General features: G+C 47.0%; 1 protein-coding gene across 2 annotated transcripts in view; it reads right to left on the bottom strand.

The window, feature by feature from the left end:
- The window catches only part of GAB3 (GRB2 associated binding protein 3), a 65,657-nt gene that overhangs the window by 14,723 nt on the left and 31,215 nt on the right, over positions 1-19,719 (bottom strand). For both annotated transcript variants that reach the window (XM_053990369.1, XM_053990368.1), the window contains exon 2: positions 5,982-6,285. In XM_053990369.1, the coding sequence (XP_053846344.1) occupies positions 5,982-6,285 (304 nt within the window). The remainder of the gene's footprint in view (positions 1-5,981; positions 6,286-19,719) is intronic.

The following is a 19,719-nucleotide window of genomic DNA, read 5'->3' on the forward strand; positions in this document are numbered from 1 at the left end:
GGCAACGGATGGCCCGGCTGAGGGACAGCTCTGACTCGCCCTGGCCCGCTGACTGTCCTGGCTGTCACCCCCCTGCTTTTGCACCAGGGATGTGCACCAGAGCAGCAGTGAGTCAAGGCAAACACTGGTTCTGGGTAAAGGGGAGCCTGATTTTGCTACCCCTGCCCGGGCTGTCAAAGTCCTTCAGGCTGTAGGAAGTGCAGACCCCTTGCTCTGGGGTCCCCCTCTCCCTCCTGCAGCCAGCAATGAAGAACAGATTCTGCTGAAGAAAGAGCTGAAGCACAGCAGCCTGTTTTATCAAGTATTTTTTTAGTATCTAATGCAAATAATTAATTATTCATCTCCAACACTTCAAATTAATGGCGATAAGGAAAGGGATTGATTTCTTGCCACTTTTTAGATTTTAGTAGACAAAACTGAGCTTTCCGGCTCATGGAATAGCCAGACAAGCTCTGAACTTGTCTACAAGCTTTTTATGCCTCTCTTAGCTGGACACCAAACCGCAAGAGTAGTGCTGTGGCTGTAACTGCCCAGCTGGAGGCTTCTTGGCTCTGCTGAGAAAAGTGACACTACTTTTCTGGAGGTCACAAGGCACAGGGAGCCTGAGCTCACTGACACTTTCTCTGGGCATAACACTCCAATGTCCCCAGCACATGGTGGTCTGGGCTGCAGGGAGTGGGGCTGGCCCAGAGCTGGCTGCCTGCTCACACCACCAAAGCCACCCTTCAGTGGCAGCCTGTGGCTGAGACACTCAGACCCATCTGGCCTGAGCACTGCCTGGCAACAGAGAAGTCTGGTTCTGTTCCTCTCCCAACCTCTGTCCCTGCTAGAGAGCTGGGCAGAAGGGAAGAAGGAGTGATGGCTGAGCCACACAGAGTCAAGCTTAACAACGCTTTTGGGACATTCCAACTCAAAAAATCAAGTGCAATCCAGACCTTCCACAAGGGGCAGCTGTGGAATGGGAAGGGTGTCTTTACAGAGCAGCTCCCCAAAAGCATCTGCTCCTGGCAGCAAGCTCAAACAGTGGCACCAAGAGCACAAGTCCTCAGTTAGGGAATATGATTTTTCTAAACAAGTTCCAGGATGCTGCATGGCAGTTCCTTCACCAGAGCTGTGCAGGGATGGGGCAGTGCTCACTGGGTCCCTGACACCTGCAGGGCTTTGCAGTGGATGCCCATCTCTCTGGCTCAGACACTGCCTGAGTCAAAGCTGCCAAACTCTTCTCCACAATGAAAAACCCCACAGAAGAAACAAACACAAGAAACCAGCAACTGCTGATAAAACCATACTGAGAATTAACAGGCCTTCAATGTGCAGCAAGATGGCAGATTTCTCTAATGCTGATATCCAGACCTTGATGGAAATTCTGGGAACCAGCCCCTGACCAGCTGCATGAGTCCTCCACCCCACATCCTGCACTGTGTGCTGAGGTCCTGAGACCCTCCAGCAGGTACAATCTAGTCCAAACTTGAACAGAGCCACAAACCTTGGCACTGTACCAGGTAGCTGTAGCCACTTCTCAACCCTGGGAGGTGCTGGGTATACATGCAAGCAGACCAGGAGGGATGGAGAGGACTGCCAAGGCTTCAGTGGTTAGACAGAAACATGATTAAACACAAATGAAACCCTCTCAGACACATAGTGTAACTCTTGGGGCCATCCTGTACAGGGCCAGGAGTTTGGCTTGGTGATCCTTACAGGTCCCTTCCAACTGAGGATAGTCTATGATTCCAGTGATCCAGGATCCCACACCAGCCACAGCAGGCTTCAACCCTCATCTTTCTGATAGCAAAAGAAGAATGAAACAGCTGATCTTCCCTCCCTGCACTATCCTACATCTCATCCCTTTCAACTTGGGAGGGAGCTGCCTCTTTCCTTCCCATCTACCACTGTTGACTCCCTGCTGCTTCCTCCAGTTCGCTTCAGAGATCTGGGCAGTGGTGGGCCTCAGGTCAGCAAAGCATATAAGAACATGCTTAAATTCAAGTGTAAGCAAAGGATTTGCTTTAATTTTGAGCAGGTGCTTATAGCAGCAGGGTTTCATCAGTGATCATCTGGAAGGAATGGCTTTTACAGGGTTTCACATTTGCAAAGCAGAGCTGAGGGCTGCAGCCTTCCCATCTGAAAAATAACTTTTGTTCATCATGCTGGCGCAGACAGTAACTCTGCTTTTAAATCCAGGACTCAGAGCTGTCTTGCAAGCTGACAATGATCAAACATACACTGGGCTAACTCCCATGGGATCTCAGAAAAGCATGTTCACCATCTGACTACATTTAAAAACCTCCAACAAACCAACAACTAAAACTGCCACAATGCATAAGAAAGAAATTAATGACATTCTGAGTTATTAACACAGAACGAACAGGCCTGAACTCCATCTGGTACTCACAGGGTTTAGCCATGGATTATCCCATCAGGAAAGGCTGTGAGCTGCAGACCACATGGCAACGGTTATGAGCAGGAGGGAGGGGTGGGGACAGCACAGACCTGCCCTTTTCTGACCTTCAGGGGCTCAGGGACCTGCAGCCAGCTCCTCACAGACTGTTCCTGTCCCTGCCAGCTCTGCTGGTAACCAAACTGTGTGCATTAAAACTACCATGACAGCAGCTGGGCAGAATAAATTATGCATGGCTACTTTCAACAGTGAGAAGGCAGAGAATAGGTTTGGTGCCTGCCATCTCCTTTGCCAGAGAGACAGCAAGAGGCGCCAGATGCCAAAATAACTGCTATGGTGGGTACTAACACCAAACATTTCTGCCCTGCAATTATGGAGAAAGCCACCACAGAGGTTGCACAGCATCTTCCACAGTGACCTCTCCCATCAATGAAGGGCCATTGCTTGGAGAAACAGAGGGCTTTCCCCTTCTGCTACAGACCCCAGCCCCTCCCCAAGAATTGCTATGGTGCAGGGGCATGGTGGAATAGGGGTGTTCTTCTCACATCAACCACCCCCAAGGCTGCACTGACATACCAAGGAGGTAGAAATAATAACAGTAAGGCCTAATGAAACTGGTTAAACAACCTTCCCACTAGTTTCTCCAGTGAAAAGCTGTTACATTGGATTGTGTCAATTAGTCATGGTTTCAGCTTGCACATGGGATAAACTGTGCCCCTGGTGTCCCACAGCCACTTCATTGCATCCCCTCCCCTGCCCCAGACACTTGGGCCAAGCATCCTCTCAATCCCCTGCATGGCCATGGATCCTGTGGGGCTGGGGAATGATGGCTCTATTGGGAGGTTTCTCCAAAGACAGAAGCAGGATTTTGCTCAGATAGGGCAGGAAAACCAGGAGCAAGGCCTCTTCCTCTCTCCTCCAGCTGACTCCCCAAAGGTGCCAACTCCCCTGTCATTTCCATCACAGCCAGCAGCACTTTCTGGTGGCAGCAGTGTGTGAGTGCTGCTGGCAAGTCCTTCCTGACAGCCGCCCTCCCAGGTGCTTCCTGACATCTGCCTGGAGCTGCCGTGTCATCTCTGCCTCTCAGCTGTCCCCTCTCTTGTTGACTACAGAGCTGTGCTCACAGGAGCCACGGCTTTTGTAACTTTGCTCCGCATCTGGCTGCCAACACCACTGGCGTGGGGACCTGGCTGTCCATCCTTCTTTGCTGCTGGAAGGGACTAACTGGGAACAACAGGACAGCACTTACAGCTGAGTCACTGCATAAACCTGTGGCTACACTTTGGGCATTAAGCAGAGAAAGCAGCAGATTGTATTTTGGCTTCAGTCACAGCAAATTTTCAGCAATGCACAGATTAAGAGTGATATGACTCATAGCAGGGACTAGTATTTTTTTAAAGCAGTAGCATTCAAGTTAAAAAAGCATGTGGCACTTAATAGGGCTTTTCTCTTCTAATGTTAATTTTAAAGGGTAATTTGTTTAAACCTACGGGCTTTTGGAGAATTTAGGAGATCCTGAAAAGCTGAAGCAATTAGCAACTGTTTGAAATGTGATGTGCAACTTGTGGAGCTGTGCAGATTTAAATCAGAGGATCTGGATGTGCTTGGCAGCCTGACCTGGATACACCCCAGACCTGAGCTCACTGGCAGGAGCTGCAGGATAAATAGAAGCTCTTAGAAGCTATTTGGCATTAGAGACAGAGAAGTGCATGTCTGGAGGCTTAGCTCACACCATCCTTGATGAGGGCTGCAAGTTCATGTGCCAGACTTTGTACTGAACCAAGGCAAATGCTCAGCAGTGTTGAACTTCTTGGGGGGTAACATCTGCCTTGGAAAGCTGGAGTGTCAGCTTTCCCAACTGCTGCTGCAAGAGTTGTCATTTCTCATCCATCGGTGCCCATGCTGACCATCTTTGCTCAGAGAGAAACACCAATGTGTAATACTCTCAGTGTTGTCCATGTGCAAGTCTTACAAGCAATAGTGCAGTGCACCAGCAAAACAGAGAAGGCATTTCCCAGTATAAATGCATCTGTCTGGGACTGTCTTAAGCCACTATCTTAGCTCCTCTGCCTCAGATCACATCCCCCATTAACATCCTCACACAGTGCCAGGAGAAAGCTGCCTACACATTTGAGAGACAAAAATTATTTTTCTCTTTTCCATAGAAGGGTTTACCTTAATTTCAGAGTAACTGGTAAAACTAGATCTCAAATAAACCTGCACCAGAAATAACAATCCAAAGACAACAACTCAGCATGAACAAAGGCAGAACAGTAGGAAGGTGGTTACTGAACATCCCTAATTCCATCCAACCTCCAAAGAGCAGCAGACTCCAATCCCTACCAGACCTACTTTGATATTTGTATTCATGGGCAGCTTGTACTGACACATAATCTGTCAGCAAGTTTTCATGGTGGTTTCTGAAGCGAATGGGAAAAGAACATCACATTTGTAACAGGACCACTGCAGTGTTCTTGCCACTCCCATTTTCCTCAGAAGACACTACTCAAAAGGCAGCTAAGCAATGTCAGGAACCATGATAGATTAAAATAAAACCTTTCCCATAGCCTTTTCTTTCTTATCAAGTTGCTTGGTAATGGTGTGGCCATGCAGCACTTGCAGACACCAGCAGCACTCTGAGTGCAGCAGCACAAAGACCACGGGAGGATAAACTGCCTGGCCACACGATACCCCCAAACACATTACTGCCCTAGGGCTTGTGTCTCTTCATGGCCCCCTCCTCTACTCCTGCACTGCCTTTTATCGCATGGAAGGCTTAGTTCTGATTCACTTCCTCTGAAACTCTCAAATTGCTGCTGTATCTGCCCCTTGGAATTGTCAAGGGAAAGACAGATTGCTGTTATCTGAGCCTGATTGTCTCATTTAAAAGGTAAGTTAATGATGGTACAGGTCCCCACTTTAATTACTGGCTACATCCATCTTGGAGTGGTTAATTCTTGGCAGTTTTTCAAGAAATTCACTCTGTTGAGTATGTACAGGTGTAGCCCAGCAAAAGAGTTGCCTTGATGCCTCACTGGCAGGACCATCTCTTAAGTCTATACATACACTTCTAACACTCCTATCCTCTGCCTTTTCTTTGTTTTCTCTTATTAAAAGACTGAGACAGCTTAGTACTTCTGTCATTGATTTATGTACATGCATATATACCCAAGTCCGTGCACATTCCACATTCAGCAAAGCCTGAGAAAATGGGAGTTGTGCAGGATGCTTTCCTGGAACAGGTGTCTTACATTAAGCCTAACTAAATAAATACAGGACATGTAATGAAATAAATGGCCCCACAAGATAACAGTCAGCTTTTCACATAAACAGCACATTTTCTTATTAAGGACCTGCTGTTTGCTCCAGCAGGAATTGCTTCATCAAAGTGTGACCAAGCAGTCAGTGAGTATTGCCACCCAGCAGCAGTGAGGTCCCTGAGAACTTTCAGATCAGGGTTTAGCAGCATCTCAGTCTGTATGGAGCTATAGGAACCACAGTCCTCTTACACTTGCCCAGCCCAGTCCATGCCTCCTGTCACCCCATGGCATTCTCCCAGCCTCCAAGATGAGCGTGATCCTACCTGTGCCATCTTCCAGATGTCCAAAGTTACAGATCTGGCTGATATTGCGCACCCAGATCTGCATCTCCTCCTCAGTCTTGGCTACCAGGTAGAAGGTGCGGTAGGTGGTTCTCACGATGAAGACAAAGTTGTTCTGAAATTCCTTCTTGATGAAGTTGGGCCCCGAGTGCTTCAGCACTTCGCACTCATTGAGGTCTATGATGCGGATGGGCTTTTTGGAGTGGTTGTTCCTGTAGTATTCCAGCACATCGGGGTTCCCGCTCATGCGGCCCCTGCGCAGCACGAACCAGCGCTTCCGCCAGGCCTGCAAGGGACACAAACACCCTTAGTGCCAAACACCCACTGCAGCAACCAGCCCACACACAGCATCAGCAGGGCTTGAAAAGACCCCTCAGCTCACTGAATCCAGTCATCGACCCAGAACTGCCAAGCTCATCACTAAACCATGTCCCTAAACATCACATCTACATGTGTTTTCAGGAATTTCAGGTGACTCTACCAATTCCCTGGGCAGCCTGTTCTAATGCTTAACCACCTTTTCAGTGAGGAAATTTTTCCTAATGTCCAAACTAAACCTCCCCATAACCAATCTGAGGCTGCTTTGTCTTGTCTTGTTGCTCATTACCTGGGAGAAGAGCCTGAGCTCACCTGGGCACAACCTTCTTCCAGGTAGTTATAAAGTAATAAGGTCCTCCCTCAGGCCTCTCTTTACCATGCTGAACAACCCGAGTTCCTTTAGCTGCTCCTCACAGGACTTGTGCTCCATGCTTATTTTCTTTCAGGTTTTATAGTTGTTTTGATAAGCTGGCCAAATGGTGGTTTTTATTTGATGCACTTGCTATCAGCTTGCATTGGAGATTGGAAAGCAGGCAGAGGGTTGTCCCTGGGAGGTCAAGATGAACATTCTCCCTTCCCCTCACCCTGCCAACATGATGCAATCAAAATGATCCAATACACCACCACCTCATCCGTAGAAGAGAAAACTATTTTTTTTTGTAAAACGAAAATACCAAGAACTGCACATACTTGGAAACAAGTGCCTTTTGCCCAGCAAAGCCCAGAGCTCCAGACACCCTGTGCAGCTTCCCTCCTATGGTTTTCAGTGCTATTACAAAGCTGTTTCTGAGCTGCCAATTACTTTTGAAAGCCCAGAACAAACCCCTGAGTTTAGTTTTAGTGCTAAAACTTCAGCATCTTACAAAAGGACAATTGTTTACACAGGCACTGTCAACCTGAAGCAAACCCGGCAAGCACTGATGTTTTCTGACCCTTGTGACTGAAGGTATGGGTCCCATACAGGCTTAAATGAAGTCCTGGCAGCATCACTCTATAAAGTTGCATGCCTGTTTCTAGGCACAAAATAATATACTTCCCCCCCCCCCTTTTTTTTTTCCCAGCAGCTGCTTTTGTTCATCAACAGTATAAGCACCTCTGTGTTGATTATAGCTATCACCAACACCTACTCTGGGCCAGAAGAAATCCATCCTAATCTCTGTCCCACAGAAAAAAGCCAAAATAAGACATCATTTGCCCTTGCCAAACTCCATAAAAACTGTGGGATATGTCATGCCCAAACCAGCCAGGCCAGGGAGCAGCCAAAGCTAAGGCTGCAGCTGCCTCAGCTCTGATGGAAACCTGGGAAAGGTGCAGGGGCTCATACACTGCCCAGGGACCTCCAACAACTGCACAGACAGTGGCTGCTTCACCTGCCTTCACTGGCGTTAAAAGCTCATGGAAAGGAACGTCTGAACAACCACTGCCACAACCTCCCTACCTGAATCTTACCCGAGAACGCTTGGCAAAAGGACTTTGTTGCAATGATGTAAATCTGGGTGGTAGCTTGTGTCTGAGTTAAAAATCACACTTATTTGCAAAGAGTGGATCTGTCAGTTTAAAGACAGGCAACCATTCCATTTTAAGACAAAATAACTGAGTTCAGGCTGCTTTCAGTAAGATGTAAGAGTCCTTACTGGCACAGTTTAAGATAATCTAGGTACTACAGATTTTGCTGATGCTGAGTTCCCATAGGCATGGTGATAGTAAAAATGAGCAACAAAAGAATATTAACAATTGTTATGTCAGAAAAATGCTTTTCTTTTTGTGCTCCAAATAATTTTTTTGGTTTTTTTTTGCAGTGCAGCCAGCTTTTCACAGGCTGTCAATATTCACCCAAAAATTTATCGAAGTAGTAAGTCTGTTCAGCCTGGCAGTACTTCAATCTCTTTTGAAAACAAATGCTTCTTCAAATACAGAGAATGAAATATCATGGAAAAAGCTCTTGCAAGGCTTAGCAAGCCTGTGTACGGGAGGAGCTTACAGACTGGGGCATCACATCAGGAATAAACAGGAAGAAGAGATGAGGTGCAAAGTGTATTACACAAAGAAAATTAAGTCTTGCCCCCACTGACCTATTAAAGTTTGAAAGTGATTTGTTCTCTGCTGGAAGTAGCTAGAGATAACAGATAACTGACATATCTTAGACAAGCATAATTTTGTGGAAGACAGGGAAAAGGAGAAACATGAAACAGAAAGAGAAGAAAAATGTTTAATGGAGAAGGGACTTTCTAGACCAGCCAGATACAACACTGCAACATGGGCCAGCAGGTACCTCATGTATAGTACCAAAAAGAGCCCAAATCTCTGTCACCTGCAATCCAAGTTCTGCACAATGCACTCCCCACAGACAGACAGGACAGAAAGGTCACATCTCCTAATGCATCCTCACCTCTAGACAACCAAAGAGAAATGTTTCAGAAGGTGTGAGACAAGAGCTGCTCCTTTGCCTCCCAGAGAAGAAGGCTGCTAAGGCAGTAAGGTGAAAATCCCCCACCACCAGCTTCACCACAAAACCACCCCATATTTTCCCCTCCTAAAGCTGCCAGCCTTGTGGCTTAAATACACCTGGCTCCTGCTGATGGAAACTGGATAGAAATCCCCTGCATCTAAGCAAGCTGAGGAGGGAGGGGATGGGGGAGCAGCTCTCTGCCTGCCACCCTAGCTGGCAGCTGGGGAAAAGTGGAAGCTCAGGGCTACCTGCTCCTGGTTGCTACAACACCCTGAGGCAGGACAGCCCAGTACCTGGCTTCATTTCCAAGCATTTTGGTTTTCATGATTCTAAAGGAGTGTGTAGGCTGTGTTTAGCACAGCCCAGGCAGCTGGTGAGAGAATAGAGAAAGCTGCTGCTGTGCTTTGGGGAAAAGCCCGTGGTGCCTCCATTAGGAGGCACGGCTGGCTGTGGTGTGTGTGAGGGGCCGTGGCTCGGCTGGCTTGGGTCTGTCCCTGAGAAGCTGCCTGCTAACCTGTGGATACACAGTCTGATCGGCTGGGTCATCGGGCTGGCGCTGCAAGGCTGGACATGGACAGGTGCCCGGTCAGAGGCTCGTGATGGGAGAGGAGAGCAGGGCTGGGTCTTTGGGAGCAAACACCGGCTATCATAGCTGAGCAGCCGTGAGAACAGGGCTGAGGGGAAGCAATGGCAGACAGCTGCCCGAATCTGCACGGCCCTCGGGCAGGGTGGGCCCCGCTCCCTCTCTCCCTCAGCACCTTCCCCAGGCTGGCGGTGGGGCCCAGGCAGCCAGGCCGGCCCGGTCAGCTGAAAAACAAGTAGATTTTTCTTGTGGGGGTTACACAGGGACTACAGAAACATGCAGGAAAGGAGGGGTGGAGTGAGGCAGAGGAACTGCCCTTTGGTGATATCATAAGCTCAGACAAGTCAACAGCCCTTGGCTGCCACCGTGGAGTGTCCCAAACATTAACGTGCTCCCAGCCTCATGGAGCTGCAGATAAATATCTGCAAAAAGCTGTCTGTGCTGCCAACCACTGCTGAGCCTGGAGCACAAGGCAGGGAGAGGCACAGAGGGATGGCAGCCTGAGCCAGCAGCACAGGTGAATCAACATTTGCACACTCAGATCTTCATAGACATTTAAGCACTCAAGCCCTCTTGAAATCAGGTGCCATGGCAGAGTGGCAGTGGCATGGGACAACAGGGAGTCTGCTGGAACCAGCTGGTGAGCTCACCTGCTGCCTTGTGCCAGGGATGTTCTATGCCTGACACCAAAGAGTCACCAGCCGTGGCTGGACACAGACACCCAGCACGAGGGAAGGCATAGAAGGGTGGGAGGAGATGGGACCACCTCTTCCCTGGGTGCTTGCTCTTAACATCAGCTTCACTGTACCATCAAACTGCATCTGCACACACCTCAACTCTCTGGGCTCCTTTTTCTGTCCTCCACTTTCTAAGGAAAAAGTGGCATCATCTGCTGACATGACACAGTTGCCTGCGTGGATGGGGTTGAAGGACCATCTTTTGCATATCCTCTCACACTTGACACATCCAGTCCCATCACTGTCTCCCCAGCCTAATTTCCATTCTGAAACTTTCGCCAATATGTGCCTTTACCCACAAAATGTTGGCTCCAAAACCCTTTTAATTATCCTACTGATAATGCTGAGTGACAATGCACAGAGTTTTTGGACAGGAGCAGGTTTGCCATTGCCAATAACAGGACTCACCCTGTTCCATGGCATAGGCAAAGCAGGGGTTTTGGTTCTGGCACACCTTGCAGCGGGAGGCTCTTATCTCTGAGTCAAATATCCTCTCCTCATTTTCCTGGCATTTGCCCGCAATCTGCTGTACACCTCCTTCCCCCAGGGTAAGGGGATGCAGCACACTGGGGTCGCTGGGAGCCCAGCAGTGACAAGCCCTGGCCAGACGAGTCAGCAGCAGCAGTTTTATCTCTCAGGGCCTCAGCAGCTCACACACCGTGGTGCAGAGGCTGCTTGGTCCCTCACAGTCCCTGTCCACAGGACAGGCACTTGTCCCTCCCTCCAGCGCCTGCCCCAGCCCCAGGGCAGAGCAGGGTGGGTTTTACACAGCTGTACATCCTCGGTAGTTTCTTTTTTACCATTTACCAGTCACAAGGCTGCCTCCTCCTTTCCCTGTTACGTGACCATCCCGGTGTCTGCTGAGGGTGTTGGTACCAGGCTAAGAGAAACCCTGGGAGCCCCTGCAGTGGCTTGAGGCCAGTGGGGACACCCAAGGAGGCAGCAGGGCCAGAGTGGCTGGGTTGTGGTGAGGAGAGATTTATTTCAGCTGGTCAGAGCCAGTAATATCTGCCAATATTTAGTCTAGAACTGCACACGTTGCCAAATTTATGAGAATGTGGATCAATTTAAGGGGGAAAGACTGCACTCCCATGGCTGAGATGAAGTATATACTTCAATAGGTACTAATTCCTGGCATTCAGCTTAGGCTCCTCAATCACACTATGAAAAGGTTCTATGCATCCAGGCTATTACATCCCAACTATTACATTTATTTTGGAGCCTCCTGAAATTATTATTTTTCTTGATGAAGGAGTGATAGGATGATTACAAGTTTATACGTCCTCCAAAGCCTTGTGGGCACTAGAGAGAAGGCTGTATCAGAGAAACAACTACCATCAGACAAGAGCAAACTAGAACAATTTTTATCTGCCCTTTGTAAGTGAAACAGTTCGATGCCAAAAGAAAGAAAGAATTTGCAGCAGCATTGGTTGGCTGCCAGCACGTTCCTCTGTGTAACACAAGCTATCAGTGTTTTCATCTTGCTCCTGAATTTTTGACTTTGGGAATTCCAGAGCCACATCTAAAAGAAAGAGGAACAGCTCTGTTTCCATTTCAGTAGGGTTTCCAAGAAAGACTGCTCCTTCCACAATCTGACGTTTCTGCTTCTGCTGAATGAGTGGTGTGAGGTTTAGAGGGCTGCTCTTACATGTGAGCACATGATCTACCTCGGCACATGAGCAAACTTATTCTGAGCCGAAAAACAGCTGGCTAGTGAACAGGGCAGAATGAAAGCTGAAAAGGTTTAGCCAAGGACCTTCATCACGTACCTTCTGCCCGAGGACCATGCTCTCATTTGTTTGTACAACATATCCAATATTTGAGATCTAAATAATTTATTAGAGCACATACAAGCTCAGTGAGGTAAATTGGCCTGAAATGTAATTTGCCCTGTGGGTTTTGATTTTCTTCTGGTTTTAACAACAAAATACAGAACAACCAATGAACCAACAAACGTGAAATTCTTGACCAGCTATATTAATGCTTACAACTCCCCCATGAGGATAATCTTCATTTTACAGAATGCAGCAAAGGGGATGGCAGGGTGAAGCAGAAAGAAAGGTGGCTGTGTGCTGGTTCCTTGCCTGCCTGGTGGCCTTGCAGCCAGGACAGGCTGCAAGGACGTGGCACAGTTCATGTCCTGGTCTCCAGGCCTGCTGCACGGCCTCTGACACTCAAAGGAGAGTTTGAGAGCTCACTGATAGGGATGACTTCAAAAGGCTTCACTTTTTGGAATTGCTCTCATCCTGCAAAATCCCTTGGAGAGGGGAAAGCAGCAAATCCCACCAGAGAAGGGTTTGCCATGGCTCCTTTCCCACAGCTGGTTGAGGGCTGGGAGCTTCAGTGCACAGTGCTCCTCTTGCCACTCACTGTGGGCCCACAGCTTAAGTCACCACCCTTGGGGCAAGAGAACTAGCAGAGCTGCAGGATGATAGTCCCACGGGAGTGCCAGCACTTGAGACAAATTTTCACAGCTTGTCTTTTTTAAAGAACAGTTTTTAAACATATTCCTGTGGAAAAAAGAAGTTAAACGGAACTTCATAGCATTTCCTATAAAAAGCACGAAAGAGGAAGTTAAAATTCATATGTAGTCAGGTTTGTAAGTAGCTGATTCTAAGCCCACTAAGACCATGTATGTTAACAGAAGTTCCCTGACTGCAGAGTGGGGCTGCAGAGCATGGTCCCTGCAAGAGGAATCTGTGCACTGGCAAGGAGTCAGGACCAGCTCCCAGCAAACATCCTCGTGTTCAAAGAGGAAGTTGGGATGTTGGGAGCTCTTTGTGCCACATTTTCCAGAGCAAAGGGCCAGTTCCATGCAGCACATGCTCATCAGAATGTGAGACCCTTGCAGAAGGGCTCACACCTTGGCAGCCTGCAGTGCTCAGTTGTAACACTTGATTTACTCACTCACAGAAATCAGATGAAAAAGATCTCTTAAACCACCCAGCCTGTCCCCCAGCTGGAGTTATGGTTTTGCTCTTTCAGTTGTGGCTATTGGTCTGCAGCACCTCTCAGCTCTGCATAATTAATCTCTCCCTGATGAGGCTGCCTGCTTGTCCCTTCCAGTTTGTCCCTGTGGAGCACTCCGGGAGCAGATGAGCTCACTGTCCATCACTTACTGGTTTAATGCTTCTCTTGGGTTTTGTCTCCCTTGTTTTCCACTCAGCTCTCACAAATGTCTTCAGTAGTGAGAGGCTGAAACTCATGGTTTATGACTGGGAAAGAAAAATCAATAAATACTCAATTTCAGAGAGGGATACGCTTCCCTTAGGCCCTTCCTTTGCCTCCACAGGCATGCAATTCTATTTAATCTAGAGAATAAAAAAGATTTTTTTGCAGTAATTTTTCTCCCTTTGCTTGGGTGCCTGGAAGTTGAGGGGCATTCTCGATTGTGCTGGAAAGGCATTGGCTCTCCCTCTCCCTGCCTGTTCATGCCCACTGCACCTCTGCTTTCTCAAGGCTGGGGTTCAGCTCTGGTGGGAAAAAGCTCTGAGCTAACCAGTGTTTCCATACAAAACAACTTTCCACACAGACTGGCACAAATGGTCTGGCTCACCCTGTGCAAAGGGCTGTCACACAACGAGCTCAGGACAGGCTACAGCCTCACAATGGATTTCCATCTGCCACGTTCTGACTGGTAGTTTCAGAATGACTCTGAATGAACCCTGTTTCAAGAAAGTCACCACTAAGGTGGTGGAGGAGGAGACGTGATGGGTATGTAGTGCAAGGGGAAATACCTTCTTCCTTTCAAGGTGATACAGCTACGTTAATTGACTAAAAACACCAGTCAGAAAATTTCCTGCACTTTAAGTGCAATGAGAGCTTTGTAATAAAGCACCTCAGAGGACATCCTGTAGAAGCAGAGACATGTCCTTTGTTTCTGTTTCTTTACATGAAGGAATCTGTGGTTTGTGAAGATGACACACATTTAAAAAAAAGTAGAAAAAAATCCCACAGTCATATGTTGCCTGCGAATCTATACACATTCCCATTGGCTGCTCTATGTTGCCTGCTAACCTACACACATTCCCACTGCCTGCTCTACATTCTAATCCACAATATTTATGGTGCTTTACATAAACAAACATCTGCATCTGAGTGAGACACTGCTATTAAATAAACATGAAGATTCTTTACCCTAATGGGTTTGTTTGGGCATGGAGGGTCAAAGTCATAGAGACCCAAAAACTTGAGAATTTTAAGTTCTTAAAATACTTGCAGCAGATAAGAAAACAAATTCTGAAGGTAAAATCAATAATGACACCACTTCATTTTGGGGAGGGAGAAAGGAGCCAGATACATGGATGAACAAATATAATTTCACTCATGTGCTCTGTCCTTTAATAAGAGCACTAAGGAACCGTGCTCCTCACAGTCATTTTGATGAGAGGTTTCCCCTGACGACACTGGCAAGGTGGCACAGCATCCCTTTGCTCCTCAAGCAGGTAGGAATTGCTCGCAGGACTCTGTGGGCTGCAGGGCAGCAGCAGTGCTGTGCCCTCCTCGCTTTCCCCATGGCTCCTGGCAGCTGAGTGTCAATTTCTTCTCCCACAGAAAAGAAATGTGGGTGCTGTGGTCATGCTGCCCAGATGGGACCCTGGAGTTTGCAGGCGAGGATGCTGATGGAGTATCTTATCTCACAAGATCTTCCTGTGGGGGAAAGCTCACTGACTGATCCCAGCTACAACAAACACTGCCACAGCGGAAAACCACCACAGCTCCACCACACCCAGGGGGCTGAAATATGTCAAATGGCTTCACAGGGTCCTGTCCTGAGGTCTGTAGGGCAGGCAGGACTTCACTGTCACCCCATCACTTGACAGAGCTCACTCCTCACCATCGTCCCGAGGCTACGGAGATGGCTCTAGGCTGATAATGCCTTCCCTGTGAAACACACAGCAGCAAAACTTCGAGAAGTGGTGGCAGGACGGCAAGTCCATTTTCAGTGTATTTCTTTAACAGTGACATCCTGCAACAGGCATGGAACCAGTGAGTGCCCTCCCCACTGCCAGCCCAGGGCATCACACCTCTATTCTTCCTCCTGTTTTGACGGTGGTGGTGTTGAAAGCTTGGAGCTTTACCTGTGAACAGCTGCCCTGCAAATATGTGCAGGCCTCTCTAAGCTCATGTACAGAAAGTATAAGGATCAATCAACATGAAATTAGTGCTGAAGCCCAGCTGTGTCCCGAGGGCTGCACCTCCCAGGGAGAGGCTTGTGGCCAAGGGGGGTTTGTCAGGAGCACCGAGGGACCAGGGCCAGCCGACAAACCTGACAGCACCTGTGGGGTGCCAGGAAGAGACACAGTCGGTATTAATAAAAAATGAAGTAACTCCCCAGCTGCACTTGGCTGTGGTTCATTGAGACTAACAAGATGGTAAAGACGATCTCACTCGCTTTCAGGAAACAACTGGAATTTTTGTGACTCAGCATCACTAAAGCTGTGCCCAAAGTGATCTGAGGAACTGATGTAAAATCAGGCTAAGGAAGAGAAAGCCAGCTGTGGTGTGGTATCTGCACAGGTCTGGGAACAGCCTTGGCCCCAGGATGGCCACCTTCCATCTGGGCTGCCAGCTCTTCTAGTGGACCGCCAGCTCTCATCAAGAGGATAACTGCAATGGGTGAGCAAAAGCCCTGGGAGGGAAGCTGATTTTGGCCAGCTGACCTTGCCTAGGCAGACAGGTGGAGCCTGTCCCACCTGTATCCCTGCATGCTGCAGTCTGTGACACCAGGCAGGGGGTACCAAAGTACTGGGCACCAGAGTTGGATTTGACTTACATCAAGAGCACCCTATGAGCATCCTCATACCCTCTGTCTCATTTTGTCTTCCTTTTTTCACTTTTAGTGGGGATGTAAAACAGATCACAGCTCAGAGCAGAGTTCCCAGCAGCAGAAGACAGAACTGCAGTGATTATTGCCATTCAAGGACCTTCTCCCACCCAGAGCCATCCACTCCTCCAGGACAATTTTCCTTCTCAAGTGCAGGCACTGTGAAACACTAATTCCTGTAAGCTGCCACTCAAACGACACCTTCTGACTGCTGCTACAATATTGCAAGCATTTAAGCTCCCCGACAGTAAAGACTTACAGGCAGGACTCTTTACTTGAGGATGTTTACAAACTCACCCGCTAGCCAAGAGTTTTAGTTCCATATTCCCTCACAGCATGTTTGTACGTAGCATTTAAAATGACATTGTTATCATCCCGAATGCAGTTTAAGTTTCTGGAGTGCTTTTTTTCACCTTTGAATCCTAAAGCACTTGACAACTGGTATATCATGGTTACAGCCCCCATATGTTGTGATTTGTTCACCTGTCACAGGCTACACCTGCCTCTGAAGTTATGCTGTGTTCCTGATACTTGGACTGCTCCTCCACACACCCACAGGGATGCAGTCCCATCTGCGTGTTCAGCCTCAGCCAATCTGCAGTGACACTTTTGCATCTGAAACCCTTTATTAGCTGCATAAGGTGGCAGAGGTTGGTGGACAGAGAACTGCTGGTCTGGCTTGGTGCCACTCCTCTTGTCAGTTAAAAACCAAAATTTGGATTTCTCAGGATGCAGGATTGGATGCAGGATCTTTTTACAGACACGATTTGAAAACAGAGAGAAAGGAGAAAATACACTGACAGGTCTTCTTGAATTTAACCATTAACTTTGTTTTCTGTAAGTAGAAAAAATGCTGCTGAAGCTTTAAATTGCCTGATAGGAATTCCTACTTTTACATAAAAAGTACTTGTGTAAAATTGTCTAGAAACTCCTAAGATCCCCCTGACTTCACAAAAAAAAAAAAATTTAATAGTAACTTCAGTAATAAGATGAAATCTTGAATAGAGGTAAATTTTGATTTGTTAGAATGGCTTTAATCCAAAAGTCTTACACAGTCTTAAAGGATTTTTGGAAGACTCTGCATGGATCTTTGAGATCTTAATGAAAAATAGGTTGCTCCCAGGTTGTTTAAGAAACAAGAGTTCTGAAATACAAATACCGGATATAAACATCTGCTGAATAACTGAATCTAGCTAAGTCACAGGAGTCTTCAGTCATTTTTGGAAACAAGTATAGGAAAATGTATATACCAAAGGGACTGAAGTTTGGACAAATTTTGAGCAAATTTGCTAAACTAATAGCTTTTATGGAAGGACTCCAAACCTGCTTCGCTAAGGAAGGGAGTAGGGGCTAATCCCCTTTCTTGTCACTTGCAAGCACAATGTGAATACAGATGTGCAAACCAGTTAAAGACTAGAAAAAACTGCCTGGAGATTGCACCCTGCCTCAGGCTATCGGGAGTCCCTCTCCCTCTGTTTTACTTGGAACTGGCAGTTTTCTCAGTATTCTTTACACAAACAGAGCAAATTTTGCTGTTTCACCTTGTTAACTGAACATGTGGTGTGAGGTCAGCAACAGTCGCCAGCCTATCTACAACTGTCTGTGCTCACATGATGCTGCAGCTCCAGCATAAACAGGAAATTGGGCAAAGTGACTCTTTTAGTAGGGGACTACAACACTACTTTTTTTTTTTTTTTAAGTGTTCAACAACACACTGTCAGACCTAATGAAGAAAAGCAGAGTAGCCAGCAGGAGCAGAATAAAAACTGCAAATGTTTAGGCTGTAGCACTTTTGCCTGATCATAACAATGAGGTTCAGGAAACGCCCCCACGCTCAGTGTCCTGCTCAGCTGATCTGGGTGCACATGGAGTAAAGAGCCGTATCCTCCACATCCCCTTCGGGCCAAATCTGGGCTGTTCTTTTTTACATCCTTATTGACTTCACGGCTACACGTCGCAAAGACTTTGACCTTTGCACTTCATTTCACTCCTGAAATTGCCTGGAGAAAGGAAGTGTGCGGGAGGCAGGCAGAAAAACAGGGAGGAGGTGCACATGTGTGGGAGGACTTGCCGTGGAGAACAGGTCACTTTTGTTGAAAATAAGAATCAACCTTTCTGCACATACGGACAAAGATAGAAAGGAAAATAGAAATAGGTCCAATCTCACAAGAGCAGCTATATAGTATCCAGATGAGCTCAGGTTTTAGGCATGAGGAGGGGGGCACTGATTTAATTGCAAGCTCCAAGGTATACTGACTCAGAGATCTCCTCTGGGATCTACGTATTGGCTTGAAATCAGTCCCATGGGAACCACCCGGCCTTTGTGGTGACATTTAAACTCCACTGATGTAAATGGCAAAGCTCCCATTTGCTCTGAGGGGGCCAGGTCCTCCTCTTGACAGGAAGCTTTGAGAAATTCAGAGATTCCAAAAATGGAAACATGATATGAAAAAAATTATCTGAATAAAGGAAATCTGCCTCTGGACTTAAGAGGAGCATTTCTACCAACCACATCAGAAGATGAACTCTCCCTTCATGGGTCTAGCCTGGGTTTTGCGGGTTGCACACAGGCTGCCCTCAACTGATTTTTCTCCAGCCAAACAGCAAATATCTGCTGGTGACTTCAAGCATGGTAAAAGCCCCTTTTAGGGGGAAGGCAGGCTGCCCCCATAAGTCTTACCCTGGCCATACCTGGTCAGGGCAGGCTTTGTGCAGCACAAACACCCAGCTCTTACGGCTGCATGGGCACAGTGGCAAAGCCAGGTACCACAATGAGCTGCCAGGGCTCCTGTAGGAGCAGAGAGTGTCTGGTGCATGGGGAGAGCTGTTGGAATGCAACCAGAAAACAAACGAATTATGATGAAATAAAGTGAACTTTAGAAAGGTCTGTATTTGTCCCAGAAATGCGGTTTGAGCAATCAGGTCTCTGCAGCCTCCAACTGGAAGCACTGCTGTGTGATTCAGATGCTCAGCCAAAGCCAGTCATCACTGGCCAGATTCCCTTGGTGGATATTTACAGAAAACAAACCAGATTATAAACGAAGAGTTATTTGTCAGACCTATTTAGTAAATATTATTATTGTATTTAAGAGCATACCAAGTGTGTAGGCAAGGCACAAACCAAAACAGACGGTGGAATGTGCTGGATGAAGTCTCTACATTGCATATATGCAAGTACTGATGTTTTTTAAAGGGGGTATATTTAGGTGGCCCATGTTTCCTTTAAAGCGGGTTGAGTTGAACCTCAGCAACACTGAAGGTGGCTGAAAGTGCTCAATAGCTGTTTTTGCACCTATTTGTTCATTTCAAAGTACACTATTAGAAAACCAGCTACGTTATGGAATTTATAATTATGTTTTGATTGCACTTCTGTAGTTTTCACCTGTCTTCTCATCAACTAAATTGTGATGCTTAACCTTTAATTATTCTCTAGGCAGTGTTACATCTCCGGATCTGGATTTACTTCTTTAAAGGCTGTTTTAAAATAGTCTCTGCTTTATACTTGACAGGAGGCAGAGCTAGTTTTAAAATATTTTTAGACTTATTTTTTTGTTCTCCTTAGTTTGTGTAAAAGTGGTCATCACTCACATGGCTCATAATATACAGCATTCACTAGCTGTCATTTTTTATTTTAAAATACATAAATGTTAAGAAACATATAAACAATGCTCCTTTTGCCAGGTTTTCTTTTTTTTGTTTAAGAATTCTCTCTGAGTTGTCAGTACTTCTGTTGATGTTGGACCCCATGTGTCATCCAAGGAAAGAGGGTTTCAGGATGAAGGGTTTGAGGATATAGCACCCTGTGA

Source organism: Vidua macroura, chromosome 14 (assembly GCF_024509145.1).
Source record: "Vidua macroura isolate BioBank_ID:100142 chromosome 14, ASM2450914v1, whole genome shotgun sequence".
NCBI lineage: Eukaryota > Metazoa > Chordata > Aves > Passeriformes > Viduidae > Vidua > Vidua macroura.